Source organism: Alexandromys fortis, unplaced genomic scaffold, assembly GCF_014885135.2.
Source record: "Alexandromys fortis isolate MF-2015 unplaced genomic scaffold, M_Fortis_MF-2015_v1.1 scaffold_45, whole genome shotgun sequence".
Taxonomy (NCBI): domain Eukaryota; kingdom Metazoa; phylum Chordata; class Mammalia; order Rodentia; family Cricetidae; genus Alexandromys; species Alexandromys fortis.
Window position 1 is genome coordinate 3375656 of NW_026067926.1, and position 17991 is coordinate 3393646.

A 17991-nucleotide genomic window follows, 5' to 3' on the forward strand; every position below is an offset into this window, starting at 1 on the left:
CTTGAATTCTGCAGAAGCAAAATTTGCAGTGTAGGTTTCCCCTCTGTAAATAAATGAGCCTAAAACAGGATGTTTTATATCTTTATTAACTACTTTAGGACAGCTAAGGTCTCTCTGAAATAAAGAACAGCTACCACCTGCTCTTTATGTTTTCTTTTCCTGATCTGTTTTTGTTGTTTTGAAGCAGGGTCTCAAGTAGAACACCAGGCAAGTGTGAGCTCACCATGCAGCTGTCAGTCCTCCTGCCTCTGCTCCACAGATGCTAGGGTGGCAGGTATGTGTCACTACAGCCCGTCTCTGACCCCCACGTTTTAACAGCCAACAGGAACCTGGGCTCTGCAATCACAAACACTTTCCCCAGGGTACAAGAAATTGTGGCCGCCAGTCCCATGTTAGCAGCAGGATAGATGAATGTAATCTGTGTGGTGGTGTGCAGTAGGGGTAGAACATGGTTGTGAGCAGCACCTTGGTCATGTGACCCTAGACTGGGAGGGTGCTATTGCTCTGCAGGCCCATTCCAGCCATCTGCAGAACCATAGGGCTGGAGTGTTGGGAACAGACCTTTCTGCCCTTCTCAGACAATGGTACAGTGACTGGTTAACATAGCAGGTGTAAGCACAGCATGTAGAGACAACTCCAGACGTTCCCTTTTAAAATTATTTTTTAAAGAGTTCATTATTTGATGTTAAGGGATGTTTTGGCTGCATATATGTCTCTACCACATATATATCTGGCGCCCAGGAAGGCCAAAAAACCCATCAGATCACCTGAAACTGGAATTATAGATGGTTCTAAGGTGCGAAGTGGATGCTGGGAACTGAACCTGGGTCCTCTGGAAGAACAGCCAGTACTCTTAACCACAGGGCCACCTCTTCAGTCTTCTTATTAAATTCTTAAATGCTCAGAGCCTTGGAGGACTGAAAATTTTAAATAATAAAAAAAAAGAACCAAAAATCAAGGAGAGTAGATGTTGTCAAAAACATGGTAGCTCTTGTAGTTACTGACTGCTCGCTTTATCTCCAAGTTCATCGTAGAAGTCAAAAGAATTCAAGATATAAAGCAGAGATATTAGACTTGTGTTAGGGGTAGAAACTTCTGGTAGTAGCTCTTGGTGACGTCAATCATCAGCTCCTGTGTGCACTCTGGGAGCTCCCCTGAGAAGAGTCCTGGGGAGAAAGAGAGCCGGTCGGTCAAGCAAGGGAGCCAGGAGGCCTGGAGTCCTACCCTTTGTGCAAAGCCTTCTGGGATCTACTGTGAGGATCTAACTGTGAGGTACTTCATCTTCAGACTGACAAGACTGTTGACTACCGACATCTTCTGAAAGGTCCGAGTTTGTGTTTGGGAAACAAACACTACAGCTTTCCAAACGAAGAAGCAAATGGCAGGTGAAAGAGGTCAGAACATGCTTACAAGATAAAAAGAGAGAAGCACCTCTGACTGCTCCGAGTGTTGTTCCACACAAGGGTCTTCCACCCCCAGGATTACAGTGTGAGCCCCACAGAGCCTGTCTTACCCCTAAGGCAAGAACCGCCCAGCCATTCCTACAGTGAAACTCAGTCCAGCACAATAAAACCCAAGCAATGATGTTAGGTGTAGGTGAATCCAAGGAGGACAGCACAACAGTTCACGATGGAACAAGCATGGCAGAGAACTTCACTCCTAGGCGGGCATGAAGGCACATGCCTTTAGTTCCAGAACTCCAAGAGGTAAAGGCAGGCAGATCTCTGTAAGTTCGAAGCCAGCCTGCTCTACGGTATGAGCTCTAGGACAAGCAGGGCTACACAGGGAAATCCTGCCTCAGAAAAACAAAAGCAAAATCAAAGAAAAAAAATTCTGAAACAATGGTTAGTACTCTGAGCTGCTGTCTCCATTCATGCAGATTTCGTTTATTTTTGCTGTTTTGGTTGTTTTGGTTAGAGACAGGGTTTCTCTGTGATGTCCTGGAGCTTACTCTGTATAGATTTTTTTAAAAAATGTGCATTGATGTTTTGCCTACATTCATCCATGTAAGATTGTTGGATCCCCTTGGAAGTAGAGTTACAGACAATTGTGAGCTGCCATGTGGGTACTGAAAATTGAACCCACGTCCTCTGGAAGAGTAGCTAATGCTCTTAACTGCGGAGCCATCTCTCCAGCCCCATCATGCAGATGTTTTGAAGGACACTTTAAAAATAGCTAGTAAAGGGCTAGAGAGATGCCCTGGCAGTTAAGAGCACTGATTGTTCTTGCAGAAGTCCAAGGTTCAGTCCCAGCACCCACACAGCAGTTAACAATCACCTGTAACTTCAGGTCTGGGCGCTGCATGCACCTAGAGATATATGCAGGCAAAGACACAAACACATAAAATAAAAATAGCCAGCAAAGTTTTCAACATTCACATTCTGTGGTCTTAAGTGCTTCTAAGAATATACACCAGAGATAATTGTGTCCAATAGTGCAATACATGTAAAAGAGTGTCAAGATAGTTTCTAATAGTGCCCAGGTACAACTGCTAATGACCCATTACACTATGGGACTGATTCAATGCTTTGTGGTAAATCTACCTATGCAGTGTGTGAAACCTGTAACCCTTGAGAGGAGTGATGTGGCTCTTCATATACCACCTGAAAAGCTACCCAAGGTATACTGCTAAATAAATGATAGTTTCTGAACAGTTTCATTAATACAGGTGCAGTTTCAAATATCTACATTTTCCATTCAAACCTATAAACACAGATATTTTATATACTTATACAAAATGTAAAGTATATATAAAGAAACAACTTCATAAAATTCTCATACTCTATAATTAAAAGCTACACGTTAGGCGTGTGAACATGTTTCAACTTCACAGTATTTTTGTTTTGTTTTGTTCATCTGAGTCAGGGACTCTATGTAGTCCTGGCTGTCCTGGAACTTACCATGCACACCAGACTGGCTTCAAACTCCTGCGTGCTGAGATAAAGATATATGCTACCACAACTGGCTCAAAAAACTTTTTTTTGTTCTTTTGTGTTTGAATATTTTGCCTGCATGTATGTTTGTGCACCATGTGCATGCCTGGTGCCCAAGTCAGAAGTGGGCTTTGGATCCCCTGGAAGTGGATTTATGGATGGCTGTGAGTCACGTGGGTGCTTGGAATCAAACCCAGGTCCTTTGCAAGAGAAACAAGTGTTCTTACTAGCTGAGCCATCTCTCCAGCCACTAAACATCACAATAATAATTAGATAACTTTAAAAATTCAGAGATACCACATAAATTTCCATTTTTAGCTGTTCCTTAAACATTGGATTTCATGCTCTCAGTTGCCATGTCAAACAGCCATGATGAGCTATGACTTCAATTACTACATTATCTGCCTGGCTGCAACAGCATCAGAGCTTGTGGCTTCTGATCAAGATTGATCCTGGTTTCCATTTCTTTTTGCTTCATGATCAATTTTTATCTCATGTAGCCATCACAAATGTGCCAGATTCCTTGCAAGCCCACATGTCTGAATTCAAAGATGGGAGTGCCAAAAAAGTACCCTAATGTCTGGCATATATTTGTGAAACTACTCAAAAGAAAAACAAAAAGTACCTTGTTATGGTGCAAGAAGCTTTGGACAAGGCTTCGACATTGGGGACAGCCCACCTTCCAGTCTCAGTTTCCACATATACAGAGACCTGGACGGTTCTATGCACCTGGGCCTAGTCTTTATTAATTCAACCTGAAACACCAGGACAGTTCCTTGTCTTCTGACATTAGTGTTCAATGACCATAAGAAGTTGGTAGGAAGGAACCTGAATGCATTAAGAAAATTAAGTATACATGCCATATCTCTAAAGGGATTTTTCTCTCTTCCCCTTGTCTACTCAGAGCCCAGGCCAAGAAAGAAATGTTTCTTTGTCCTTACTATGTGTTGATGGCAGATGTGTTCCACAGCAACCTTTTTCTTAGATGTTATTTATTTATTTTTATGTGTATGGGTATTTTGCCTGAATGTATGTCTGTTTACCTTGTATGTGCCTGGTGACTGCAGAGGCCATAAAAGGGAGTTGAATTTCATGGAACTAGACTTAGAGAAAGTTGAGCTGCCATGTGGGTGTAGGGAATTGAACCCAGGTCCCGTGGAAGAGCATCCAGTGATTTTAACCATTGAGCCATCTTTCCAGTCCCTATAGCAACCTTGAGGGAAAACCCTTCAAAGGTATTTGAGAATCTCTCTGCCACGTGTGGATCTAAGGCTTTATCTCCTACATTTTAATCATTCTATTATGAAGTCAGCATTTAACACCTGCAGTCTTCCAGCTTGGGACTCATTTCCTTTTACTTCTGACAATTTCCTTTTTTCCTTGTAAATCCAGTTATTCATTCAAAACACAGTTTGTTTGCTGGGTGTGGTGGTGCTCGCCTTTTATCTGAGAACTAGGAGGCTCACGCAGGCAGATCTCTGTGAATTCAAGGGCAGCCTAGTCTATGAAGTGAATTTCAGACCAGCCAAGGCTACACAAAGGAGACCCCATCTCAAAAAACAAATACCACCACCACCACCAAAAGCAACTTATTTGCATGCCTTTTCTAAGTGTTTTGTTGCTAATCACATATCAGAGTCAGAAGTCACATGGATTACTTTAGTAATGGAAAAGAGTTTTAAGGAGGCTGAAATAGACATTAACATCAATATTACCTGGACAGCCTGAGAAGACGGTGAATGGTGGGACCACAGTTTCTGGAGGTAATACTGTATTGTCAAGAATTTTGCAGCAGTCTTTCAAGACACACCGGCGACCCTGAAATTAAAATGTTATTAATAGGGATTGACCAAGACATGGGAGTAAAGCTTGTTTAGTACTCGGCGTGGAAGGCTGGTCTATATTTTCTCTGTCCATAGTATTTTTATGACAGTGTCTAACTGTTGTAGTCCTACTTGGCCTGGAATTTGCTATGTAGATCAGGCTAGCCCTGAACGCAGAGATCTGCCTGCTTCTACCTCCAGAGTGTTAGCATTAATGCCAAGCACCATCATACCCAAGCATTCATGGTATCTTATAATAGCAAGGGAGCCAGGGACAATGACAGGGTGTTTGGTTGAAATTATATACTTCAAGTGGAATCTGACAAGAAGGAGTAAAGGGTTTGTGAGTGTATGTAGATGTGTGTGTGTGTGCACGTGCGTGTATGCAAAGGTAAACACAGGAGGGAGGGTTGTATGCTACAGACAGTATAGGTTGCCTTAGGCATTAGACACTAGGCAAACCTCTGTCTTCTGAGAGTTCCATTTTTCTCTTCTATTTGACCTAGTGACATCTGTTGTTTTGATGTCTTTTCTTCTGGTAACAGAAATCTTTTTGCATTGGCACTACCCACCCCATCTTGGTCCACACACTTTATTTATCTCTAGCCCACAGACTCCATGCTTGACCAGTGACAGGTTTCGGGAAGCCAACTTAGTCTAATAAATCTCAACCTGGGTTGAGCACTTTAGAGTTCAGAAGACAAGATGGATGCCCACCACATCTTATCCTTGCCAGGAAGTAACCTCTGTTCGATTCATGGTGTTGTAAGACTCTAAGACAATCCTGAAGCCATTTTTGACAATTCTGAATCCTCTCAGCCTCTGTGCCATAGTGCTTCCCCTCCTCCCCTGGGAACCAAGGACCTAACAGCTACACTTGCACGTACTCAGTTCCTTAACAATTACCCATATACGTATGCTTTGGTTCTGTCCCCTGGGAAACGGGGTCAAAATGACCTCTTACCTCATCTGATCTGGAAACAGCTCTCCAGTCAATTATTGGCAATAGCCCTTTCAAATAAGCCAATCAGAATAGTCAAAGAACAACCCCCCTTGCTTCTGTAGCCCCTTTAAAAGTAGACTGTACACGCTATTCGAGGTCCCTCGGCTTCCCGAATGCTGGGGGACCCTGTCATGACAGAATTAATAAAATCCTCATGCTTTTGCATCGGCTGTGGTGTGTGGTCTCTGGGGGCGACTCCTTCTCGGTGTTTGGACGCTAGAGTCCAACAGTGTCAGATGAGCCGTTAGATTATGTGAGCATGAAATTAGGATCTACTTCTGGACTCATAGTTTATATTAGCTAATCTAATACATCTGATTGGAAACTGCCAGTTTAAGGGCTACTTGTCTGTTCTCTGGACAAATTTTCTTCAGTAGAAGGTATTAGTCAACTTGTTTTTCCACAGGAGATAGCTATTTGAATATTTCAACTATGATTAACTTTATACAGTGGTAACATTTTTTCAATTCTTCTATAATTCACAGCATTTTTTTTTTTTTTTCGAGACAGGGTTTCTCTGTGGCTTTGGAGCCTGTCCTGGAACTAGCTCTGTAGACCAGGCTGGTCTCAAACTCACAGAGATCCTCCTGCCTCTGCCTCCCGAGTGCTGGGATTAAAGGTGTGCACCACCATCGCCCGACTTAATTCACAGCATTTTAAAGGCAAGAAATGTGCCATAGGAAAACTCATTTATTTGTTAGGTTAAGGGATTATATATATATATGTGTATATATACACACACATATACATACACACATACATATATGGTTTAAACCTATGCCTTAGGATACTCACTGAGCAGATCAAGGTTTATTCTTATTTGTTTGTTTGTTTTGTTTTGTTTTGTAAGACAGGGTTTCTCTGTGTAGCCCTGGCTGTCCACTCACTCCATAAACTAGTCTAGCTTCAAACTCAGAGATGTGCCTGCCTCTGTCTCTCAAGTGCCGGGATTAAAAGCCTGTGCCACCACCAGCTGGCTCAAAGTTTCACTCTTTATTAACTATTTTTTTTATTGTGTGTATGTGAGTATGCTCATCCATGCATACCCATGTGGAGGTCAGAAGTTGTTTTTTTTTTAATCAGGAAAGTGGTAATTTTCAACCTTTTTTTTTCGAGACAGGGTTTCTCTGTGGCTTTGGAGCCTGTCCTGGAACTAGCTCTGTAGACCAGGCTGGTCTTGAACTCACAGCCATCCGCCTGCCTCTGCCTCCCGAGTGCTGGGATTAAAGGCGTGCGCCACCACCGCCCGGCCGCCTTATTTTTTGACACAAGAGCTTTTACTCTCCAGAACTGGGGTATGCCCAGGTTCTATATGGGTGCTGGAGACTTAATCTCAGATCCTTTGCCTTAACATAGAAAACACTACCCCCTGAGTTCCTAAAGCTATCTTTACCAGGGCTTGTAAATTCTCCTGTGTCCTGATAAGAACAATTTGACAAAAATCTGGGTAGTAAAACACAAGATAGGAGAAATGAGATTAGACAACCAGATGAAAAATATCTGGCTGAGAATGCAGATGTGTAAAGAGCCAGTGTTCTAAAATGCTGAGCCATCTCTCCAGCCTCCCTAAATGAATTTTTTTAAAAAAGCTTCTTCCACCAGAAATGGTAGCAGTCTTCTTTAACCCCAGCACTCAGGAAGCACAGGCAAGCTGTGAGTTCCCGGTAAGACTAGTCTATACATTCCAGGCCAGCTACTAATGAGAACCTGTCTCAAAACAAAAACAAGAACAAAACCTGGGAGCCTTCAGAGATAGTTCAATAGTTAAAAGCACTGGATTCTCTTCCAAAAGACCCAGATTTGATTCCCAGGACCCACAAAGTGGCTTGCAACAGTCTAAAACTCCAGTTCCAGCAAATCTTACATCCTCTTCTGACCTCTGCAGCTCTGGCTGTCCTGGAACTCACTTTGTAGACCAGACTTTACTCAAAACTCACAGAGATCCATCTACCTCTAAGAACCTTCTCTCCCCCAGGACTGGGATTAAAGGCAAACACCACCACACCCAACTAAATAAAAAACCAAAAAATTGCACACGCCTTTAATCCCAGCGCTCGGGAGGCAGAGGCAGGCGGATCTCTGTGAGTTCGAGACCAGCTTGGTCTACAAGAGCTAGTTCCAGGACAGGCTCCAAAACCACAGAGAAACCCTGTCTCGAAAAAAACAAAAAAAAATTAAAAGCTTCTATCTGCAATGTCTGAATGTCATAAATGCTTGAGCTGCCACCAGCTAGATGGACAGGAGAACCGGCAACAGTTGGTGTGTCTGGCTTAGAAGCAGGCTATAAGTATGGATCTTCATTCTTCCATGGATATTCTCATTCATGAATTAGCTATGGCACTTTCAAAGACATCAGCTGTCTATCTCCCCTGGGGAACAAGGTGAAGTTATCTCTAAGGCTGTGGTCATGCCTACACTCTTAATCCCCAAAACTAAGCACATGAGAATGGAATGTGATAAGTAAGGCTTGACACGTTTTCTGTGTTGGGATGCAGAGACAAATGGCCCTAGGGAAAAACCAGTGGAAAGGAATCTTCTCACTACTTACTGCCAGCCACTAAAGAGCCTGCAGCCTGCTATGTCTACTAGTTGGCCATCCTACTCACTTAGATCTTGATTACTTAGAGAAACAGATTAATCAAATTTCAGGAACATTCTGAGTACAGGGATTAATTCACAGCAATATAAGGAATGCCAACAGCTTTAAGGCATGAGAGAACTGGTAACAGCTAAGGAGGTAAAAGACTTCTTCATTCTTCCTCCAAGGAGGAATCAGGAACGGGAGCTATGCAGCTCATGTTACAGCAACCTGGATAATTTTATGCAGGTCAAATTTGCATCTGAGTCTCGGTTTCTTCAACTAGGAAGCAGGATATAAAGCCAAACCAACAGCAATGCCACCAGTCAGGTAACAAGCATAAAGCTGACAGCACCGTAATGCCTAGGATAGTGCTTGCTAAGCTTTTCCTCCTGGCATATGACAATTCTGATTGACACCTTTACATGGCAAGCCCATCATTAGACTATCACAGAAGACACTCTAGAAAGTCTATGTGTTATGGAGGCAGTCAGGCTTTAGCTCTCAGAGTCTACAGTTCTAAAAGACTCTACAGTAAAAGACTTTAAAATGTGTCAAGGGCTAACAAGTACTGCTCACACTGAACAATGACGAGGGCATTAAGTAATATTCTGAAAAGAGGTATAAAAAGGAGAGTATCTCGCCAGGTGGTACAAACCTATAACCCAACTACTTGGAAGGCTGGGGCAACAGTGGCACAAGTTTAAGGTCAGTCTAGGCCACACCAAGTTCAGGTTAGGCCAACCAACTTAGACAATCCCTGTCCTAAAAATTAAAAAAATATGTTTTAAGAGTAGCTCAGGATAGAATGTTTGCCTGGCATACACAAGGCCCTAGATTCAATTTTTTTTTTTTTTTTTTTTGGTTTTTCGAGACAGGGTTTCTCTGTGGCTTTGGAGCCAGTCCTGGAACTAGCCCTGTAGACCAGACTGGTCTCGAACTCACAGAGATCCGCCTGCCTCTGCCTCCCGTTTGCTGGGATTAAAGGCGTGCGCCACCATCGCCCGTCCCCTAGGTTCAATTTCTAAGAGCAATATGTAATAACCAGTATGTAATAACTGTATTTGTAAATTACAGTATGATACTTCAGTACACAACATGTGCTGATCAAATCAATGCAATTGGAATTTTGACTGTCTTATCACTTCATGTTTTGAGCATTCAAATGCCTCTCTGCAGGTTCTTCAGTATACAGTAGGTTGTTGTGAACTGTGGCTACTCTACTAGAATGTCTTCCTTACTAAGCTGTATTTTGGTGCCCTTATTCAATCTCCTTCTAGTCTTCCTTTAATCACTACTTTCCTTTCTTCTATTTGAGATCAACTTTTTATCATTCCCCTCTTTTTTTTTTTTTTTTTTTTTTAGTTTTTAGAGACAGGGTTTCACTATAGTTTTAGAGCCTGTCCTAGAACTAGCTCTTGCAGACCAGGCTGGTCTCGAACTCACAGAGATCCACCTGTCTCTGCCTCCCAAGTGCTGGGATTAAAGGCATGTGCCACCACCGCACGGCCCCTTTCTTTTTTTAAAAAAAGATTTATTTATTTATCACGTATATGGAATTCTGTCTGCAGGACAAAAAAAAAAGGGCACCAGATCCCACTCTAGATGGCTGTGAGCCACATGTGGGTGCTGGAAATTGAACTCAGGACCTTTGGAAGCGGAGCTAGTGCTCTTAACCTCTGACCTTTCTCTCCAGTCCCTTATTCCCTTTCTTTAACATGAAACGGAACAAAAATGTTGTCTCTACACATATTAAAGAATTCCTTTGGCAGAATAATCATTCCCCACCTCTGAGTAAAGTCCAATTAGGATTCTTTTCACGTCAACGTGAGTCTTTCCTGCACTGACCACCCATGCTGAGTCCTTGTGGCTCTTAGAACGTGAACTGCATGGGTTTGGATACTTCAACATCTGACGCTTATCTCGGGCAGGGAGTTGGCTCTGCAATTTGGGGACAGAGAATATGGCTTTTTTTAAAAAAAAAAAAAAAAACTATACTTCAGTCTAAGGTAGACATTCTAAGGTACACATCTAAATACACGGAACGTCTTCTCTAGACTTTAGGTAGACAAATATAGGTTATTTTTTTTTAAAGATTTATTTATTATATATACAACATTCCTTCCATGTATGTTTACATGCCGGAAGAGGGCACCAGATCTCATTACAGATGGCTGTGAGCCACCATGTGGTTGCTGGGAATTGAACTCAGGACCTCTGGAAGAGCAGTCAGTGCTCTTAACCTCTGAGCCACCTCTTCAGCCCCAAATATAGGTTATTAACATTCTCAACTAGAATATGATTCTCAGAAACCCCAAAAGATATCAAACTCTTCATCTACCAAACAGCAAGAAACCCAAATCCTGGCTGTATGAAACTTATGCCCGTACTTCTATGGACCAGATCTTTCAGGTGCCGCTGAACTGGAGACCTGTCTGTGCCCTGAAGCCCCTAACAATAGAGACAGACTCTTGCATATAACAGTTCCTACCCTGAAATGACCAAACTAAACTGTCTCTGTGCCAGTTTCTATCTGTCCACCATATCCTTCATCCTTATCATACTGCAAGTTTTTTTTTTTTGTTTTGTTTTTTGTTTTTCAAGACAGGGTTTCTCTGTAGCTTTGGAGCCTGTCCTGGTGTGGCAAGGCAACAAAGAGCCCATGCGGCAGCACAACTATTCAAATGACATGTATATAAACCCTAGCTCTACCACAGACTACCTCTGTCAAATTCCTTAGTCTCTATGGTTCTCAATCCTCTCTTTAGCAAACAGGAATAACAACAGTATCAACAGTCTTCTATGGTTACTAATATAAAATGAAGTGACTGAGGGAAAAGGTTTTGTGTGCATATACATTTACTATGACGACATGTATGTCATCATACATCATGTCAGGGGGCCAGAGGTCAACCTCCAGTGTTGGTCCTCAGGCACCATCCACCTTGGTATTTGGGAGACAAGGTCTCTCACTGCTCTGGGGCTTACCAAGAGGACTAGCGGGCCAGACAGTGAGACCCAGAGGTCTGCCTGTGTCTGCCTCCCCAGTGGTCAATTAGAAGTATGTGATATCACATCTGGCTCTTTATATGGGTCCTAGGGATCAAACTCAGATTCTCGTTTTGCATGACTGATGCCTTATCAACCGAGCTATCTTCTCAGCCCCACAAGCCCCATACGTGTGTGTGTGTGTGTGTGTGTGTGTGTATCCATATTTAACATCATATGGAAAAGGTTCAATAAAGGCTAGCCATGTTGAAGAATCAAATCCAGAACCTCATACAAGCTACATGAACCAGTGAGTTAGATCCCTAGCCCACTAGCCATTATTATTAATGCTTGTAAAAGAAAAAAAAGAAAAGAAAAAAAAAACCTCCAAATCTAGTAAGAAAAACCAAACCCCAAGAAAATGGAAGGCCATTACAAGGACAGATTCCCACAGAGTGGGCGGGGAAGGAAGACAGAGAGGAAGTGATGCTGCTATTCTGAGTGAGTCACATACTCACAATCACACAGTTCTTCCCAACATGAACATAGGAACCGATCTGAGCAGCGTTGACCACACAGTCTTCCTCAATAAAGACATGGTCCCCAATATGGAGAGGAAAGAATGCAACACTAAAAAGGAAAAGAAGACAAACAAGAAAAGGTCAAGGTACCAGAGTTTGGGTTAAGGTTTACAGAACTACAGATAATAATCTCAACATACATTTACTTACAGATAGACTCTTGTTTTGGTGTTTTTGAGACAGGATTTCTCTTTGTAGTCCTTACTATCTTATCCAAGAGCTCGCTATATAGAGCAGGCTGGCTTTAAACTCACTGAGATCCTCTTGCCTCTGTCTCTGAAGCTCTGGGATTATAAGCATTTGTCACCAGGTCCAGCCTTTACAGCCTGCCCCTCTCTCTCCTCTCTCTCTCTCTCTCTCTCTCTCTCTCTCTCTCTCTCTCTCTCTCTCTCTCTCTCTCGTGTTTTGAGATAGAATTTCTTGGTGTAATAGTCCTACATGCCCTGGAACTAGGCTGTCCTTGAACTCACAGAGATCTGCCTGCTTCTGCCTGTCAAGTGCTGGGAATAAAGGTGTGCGCTCAGACTCTTCCTATGTTGCCCCGGCTAACCTAGAATTTGTCATATAGTCTAAGATGGCCACAAACCTTTGATCCTCCTGGCTTAGCTTCCCGAGCAGTGGGATTATAAGCATGTACCATACCCTCAGTTTTTGTCATGTTAATAAGACTATTCCCTGCAAGAAAAGAATCCTCAGGTCACTGAAATTCCAAATATTAAAACCAAGGAATCAGGCTAATAACTCAGAATCAGAATTACTGTGTTGTACAAGGAAACAGTAAAGCAGGAGTAGAATCTTCAAAGCAAATTAATATGTGGGTACTGACTCATTCCTGCTTCCTTGACAAAGCTCACAGACATGTTCAGTAATCTGTTTCCAGGACTGAGAAGTTCATAGGCTATCAGTTTTGGTGCTCAACCCAGAGCAAAGAACAACAACCACAACAATAACCAAAACCAAAATAAAACAACAAAAATAATCTGGAGAGCTAGGGGAGAGAACACGGTTTCATTTAGCTCACCTGGCCTTAAATTTGTTATGTAGCAGAAGATGACCTTGAACATCTGATCCTTCTGGCTCTGAACTAGAGCTGTATGCCACCATACCTGTTCATGTAGTGCTGGGACTGAACCTAGGGCCTTATGTACGCTATACAAGGACTCTACATTCTCCGATCTTAAAAAAATCATTTTAGTTCCCAACATTCTTAAACTTTAACCGTCTGCCATATTTACTGAGTTCCTGCTGTGTGCCAGACTCTCTGCTAGGAACTGGGGATACAATGTAAGCAAAACAGATCTGCTGCAGGAGGAGGGTACAATCAGGAGAAGAAAACAGATCTATAAAGGACTATACACATAATTAGTTACAGCTGTGATAGAAGGCTGTGCCAATACCTAACAGGGGCTTTGGGAAAGTCTATTGGAGAGTGGAATTTAAAGCCAGATGTGGTGGCTCACACCTTTAATCCTAGCACTTGGGAGGCAGAGACAGATCAGTGAGTTCAAGACCAGCCTGGTTTTATAGATCTCTGTGAGTTCCAGGACAGCCAGAGCTACATAGTGAAACATACATTGTTTTTTCTTTCAAACAAAACAAGATTATATTTAAATCAAGACTGAATAAGAGTTATCAGGCTTCCTCCAAACATTTCATTTTCTGTGATTCCTAAAATACTGACAATGCTTCTATAATAGCATTTAATAGAACTTGTTTTTGTTAAAGCCTTATTTTATTTGTGTGTATGTTTCTGGGTACCTATAGAGGCCAGGAGGGAGCAGTGGATCCCTTGGAGCTGGAGGTATAGACCACCTGATGTGGATGCTGGTATCTGAACCTGGTCCTCTGACAGAGTAGTAAGCACCTGTAACCACGGAGTTTATATGTGTATTTGTTTGCATGAGCTGATGTAAACCAAAGTCCAAGGAGGCCGGAAGAGAGCATTAGTCCCTTAGAACAATACACAGCTGTAAATCACCCAGGTAGGTCCTTTGCAAGAGCAGTGGTACTCTTAACTGCTGAGCCATCTCTCCAGTCTCAAAACCCAACATTCTAAAATAAAATCGAAATATATACTAATTTTATATTTACCTGTTAAGGGATAACTATAGAAAAATATTAAAAGTTTATTTTCAGTAATTAAACCATTATGTTTTTCTAATAGCAGCAAACATATTATATTGGCCAATTTTATGTGTCAACTTGACACAAGTTAGAGTCATCAGAGAGAAAATAGCCTCAGTTAAAGAAACACCTCCATGAGATCCAGCTGTAAGGCATTTTCTCAATTAGTAACCAATGGGGGGAGGCCCAGTTCACAGTGGGTGGTGCCATCACTGGACTGGTGGTCCTGGATTCTATAAAAAAGCAGGCTAAGCAAGCCTATGGGAAGCAAGTCAGAAGCAGCATCCCTCTATGGCCTCTGTATTATTAGCTCCTGTCTCCAAGATCCTGCCATTTGAGTTCCTGTCCTAACTTCCTTCAGTGATGAGCGGCAATGTGGAAGTGTAAGCCAAATAAACCCTTTCCCCCACAACTTGCTTTTTGGTCAAGGTGATTCATCACAGAAATAGTAACCCTAACTAAGACACTTAGTATGTCCAGTAAAGACTTTAGAATTTATAACATATAGTAGACTAAGCCTGAGCAGAAGTGTTTCAGGCAGTATTCATTGGTGTGGCTTGTATAACATCATGTACAGTGCAATGCACATGCTGTGTGCAAAACTGAGGCTGCAGTCATGTCACATGGGAAGCACTGTCAGAAACTTTGGGTTCATTATATACTTCATTTCAAATTAATTTTTGGTTGTTGCATATTTAGAAACCTTTCATTGTGGCCATTTTTCCCACAGTCTTCCACATTCAGTTATGCAGACAATACAGGGTCTCGACCCACATTTTACGAACTATAGGCTATGTCAGTTCTGAGAGTTCTTTAATTTTAAATTAGAAACCTAAATATCTTAGCATTCTCTGATTCTAATATGACATGCAAGAGGAAAATCCACCTTCACCTTTTATTCTTTAAGCTTTACTATTTAAGCTTCATTTCTCTGTTTCTCATAGGGACTCTTCTAGTTCTGACAACCAAACATGAACAAGGCTACAACCACCCAGAGCAGTGTTTATTATTGGGAACTCTCATTCAGCACCCTACCAAACAGGATAGCCCTTCTCATTACACATCTAAAAACGTGGACATGGACAGTATCACCAGGAGCAGTGTGCAGCCTGGGACTGGAAATTAATCACATACCCTTTACTGAATTTCTTGAACGGTGGCCTGATGACACTACGGCTTTTTACAACACAGTGCCGTCCAACTCTCACGTTTGCCAGATCTCCTCGTATGATACAGTCATTCATTACAATGGTCTAGAAAGCAAAACACGTTTTAAAAATTACCAGTGTAGCCTAAAAGTAACATAAAAAGATAATCAACAGGACACTGAGCATTATGCTATGGTTCATGCCATCAAATGTTCTATAAAAGTGGCAACTGTATGGGGAAAGGAGAACTGGCTTCGGATTGACTGCAAAACAACGTAAGCTTTGATCCCAATGCTCCACAAATATGACTCACTGAGTGAACATGCTAGGTAACATTATCTATGTAGAGCAGTGAATCTCAACCTTCCTAACGCTGTGTAACCCTTTAGTACAGTTCCTCGTGTTGTGGTGACCCCAAACATAAAATTATTTCATTGCTACTTCATAATTGTATTTTCTACTATTATGAATCATAAGGTAAGTATCTGACTTGCTATCCACAGGTTGAGAACTACGTGTTAAGAGTCACACAGATACCTGAGGTCCTCTGAGCCTTGGAGACTTGGTCAGAGACTGCCCTATCTGCTTCCACACAGGCTGTGCCAACACATGTGGCTGTATTTACAGTTCCTTTAGAAATAAATCAGAAGCTCTGGTATACAGGTCTGTACTCTCAGCAATAACAACGTCCGCATATGTTGGTCATATGTTCCCCACTTACTTTGTTTTGAGACAGGGGTTCTCTCACTAAATCTCTGAGGGTGATCTGGAGCTCGCTATGTAGTCAAAGGTAACCTGAAACTTGGTGCGATCATCCTGTTTCATCTCCCCAAGTGCTGAGATTACAGGCAAGCATCTCCCTGACTTCTGCTTTAAAATAGTTTATTGCCTCTTTAGGTTTAATGTCCAGTAGTCCTGGGCACAATATAACACAGCAGAAAATGGGCCACTGTATTTTGTTCAAGCATAAAAGGATTCTGTTCCTTCCCCCACTCCAACACTTCTTATTCATAATATTTAATTCAGTGTAAATACAATATTGAAGAAAATGGCAAAAAAAAAGTTCATGTTAGGTGAAATTCCTTCCCTTCCACTCATCCCTTGCTCTATTTTTTTTCCGAAATATTATTAGTTTATTTATATGTATAGATTTCTGCCTGCACTTACATGTGCAGACCAGAAGAGGGCACCAGATCTCATTACAGATGGTTGTGAGCCACCATGCTGGGAATTGAACTCAGGACCTCTGGAAATACAGCCAGTGCTCTTAACCGCTGAGCCATCTCTCCAGCCCCCTCCCTTGCTCTATTTGCCCAAGCCCCTTTGTCTATTGTGCCTTCCTCTTTACATCTCATGTGTTAACACTGCTCTCCCCACCCTTCTTCCTTAACACGTCTCTATTCCCCATCCAATAGGCCCCTTTCTGATTCCCTAGCTTTTCCCCATCGATCACTTTTGTTCATTCAATACATCCAATTTGGAGAAAAAAATAAAACAAAGAAAGAGAACTGGAAATGTACAACAAACTGGAGACACAGCCCCATCTTATAACCCCAATGCTATGGTGACGAGCTGCCAGTGTACTTTACCTTGCCGTTGAGAACGATGTTCTGGCTTCCGCACAAAACAGACTGGCGGCTAACTTTGTTCCCAGATGCCTAAACGTAAAGAGAAACCTGGAGTGAAAAAGCTGGGATTTCTGGGCTACCATTTCCATCAAGAAAAGCTCGCACTGCAGAGACAATTACTATAAAACGGAGTGCAGTCTAAAACGGGATGAGGGCTAAGTGTGGTACTCCACCCCTACTGTCCCGGCTCTGGGCAGGAGGATTATGAATTTGGGGTTTGCAGAGTGGACAGCAAAGTGAGACTCCATCACAAAAAACAAATTAGAGAAGAAAGAAAGAGAGAGCAGGAAGGGGAGGAAAGGCTGGGGTATAACACAATGCTAAGAGTGCTAAGTACCCCAAAACATGTAAGACGGACTGAATCCAATATTTCAAAGGAGCAAGGGTGGACTAGGAACTAAAAGCTCAGCAAAAGAATTAAAGATTTGTATCTAATGCGCATTCAAACCCCAGTTCTATACTCTGGTTTCACAGCCCTAAATGAGGAAAACGACTTTCCCATGACCACAGGGTTGCAAGGACATACAGAAAAAAATAAAGAGTAACCCTAATAGCGGCACTTGCGTGTTTTCAGCACTTTTCACGTGTTATCATGAGTTGACGACTAGAAACAATAACTTTTAACACGTTAGTAGACTGTGAAATATTATTTTTAAAGGTGCTTGAACCCTGAAACTGTAATGAATACCAGAACGAACAAACTGTATTGTGTATTCCGGAAGACATTATCACTACAGGAAAACCAGATATGTGTGTATACGCCCACACATTGATATATATGCATGGGGGGGGGCGGGTGAGACGGACGGACGAACGGACGGAGGGAAGGAGGAGAGCGCCTAATTCATGCATGCACGGACTAAATAATAAAATCGTAGGAAGCTTCTCTACGTCATCCCCAAGGAACAGACTGAGAGAGCAGGAGCGGGTGAAGCAGGGACAGGAGGGACGGTCGTCTTGTCGTCCAGGGGCCGCTGGGCTACCAGCGGAAACAGGGTGTGTACAGGCTCACCGTCTCAATGTACTCGGACTTGTTGTACAGCAGCTCGCCCAATTCCATGGCTGCCTCCTTCCCTTCGAAACTCAGGATCCTGTCAGTCGCTCAATCCGACTGGGATTCCAGCTACTTCCGGCTGCCGGCCCACTTCCGCTATCCGCGCCCTGGCCTCTCATCGACTGCTCGAC

General features: G+C 42.5%; 1 protein-coding gene across 1 annotated transcript; it reads right to left on the reverse strand.

The window, feature by feature from the left end:
* Window positions 1-68: 68 nt before the first annotated feature.
* On the reverse strand, window positions 69-17974 carry Dctn5 (dynactin subunit 5). Its single transcript, XM_050143352.1, has 6 exons — window positions 17819-17974; window positions 16768-16836; window positions 15165-15283; window positions 11844-11955; window positions 4649-4751; window positions 69-1166 (listed from the first exon to the last, which is right to left on the reverse strand). Exons 1-6 carry the CDS (start codon window positions 17864-17866, stop codon window positions 1069-1071), a joined length of 549 nt encoding a protein of 182 aa, XP_049999309.1. The 5' UTR covers window positions 17867-17974; the 3' UTR covers window positions 69-1068.
* Between the last annotated feature and the right edge of the window lie 17 nt (window positions 17975-17991).

What these genes read in the sequence shown, in the direction of transcription:
- Dctn5 (XM_050143352.1), bottom strand. Translation starts at nt 17,866, where the DNA reads ATGGAATTGGGCGAGCTGCTGTACAACAAGTCCGAGTACATTGAGACG. An exon ending in ACATCGTTCTCAACGGCAAG is followed by an intron (nt 15,284 to 16,767) that starts GTAAAGTACACT and finishes TTTGCTTTCTAG; the next exon opens with ACCATTGTAATGAATGACTG. An exon ending in CGTCTTCTCAGGCTGTCCAG is followed by an intron (nt 1,167 to 4,648) that starts GTAATATTGATG and finishes CTTTCTCCCCAG; the next exon opens with GACTCTTCTCAGGGGAGCTC.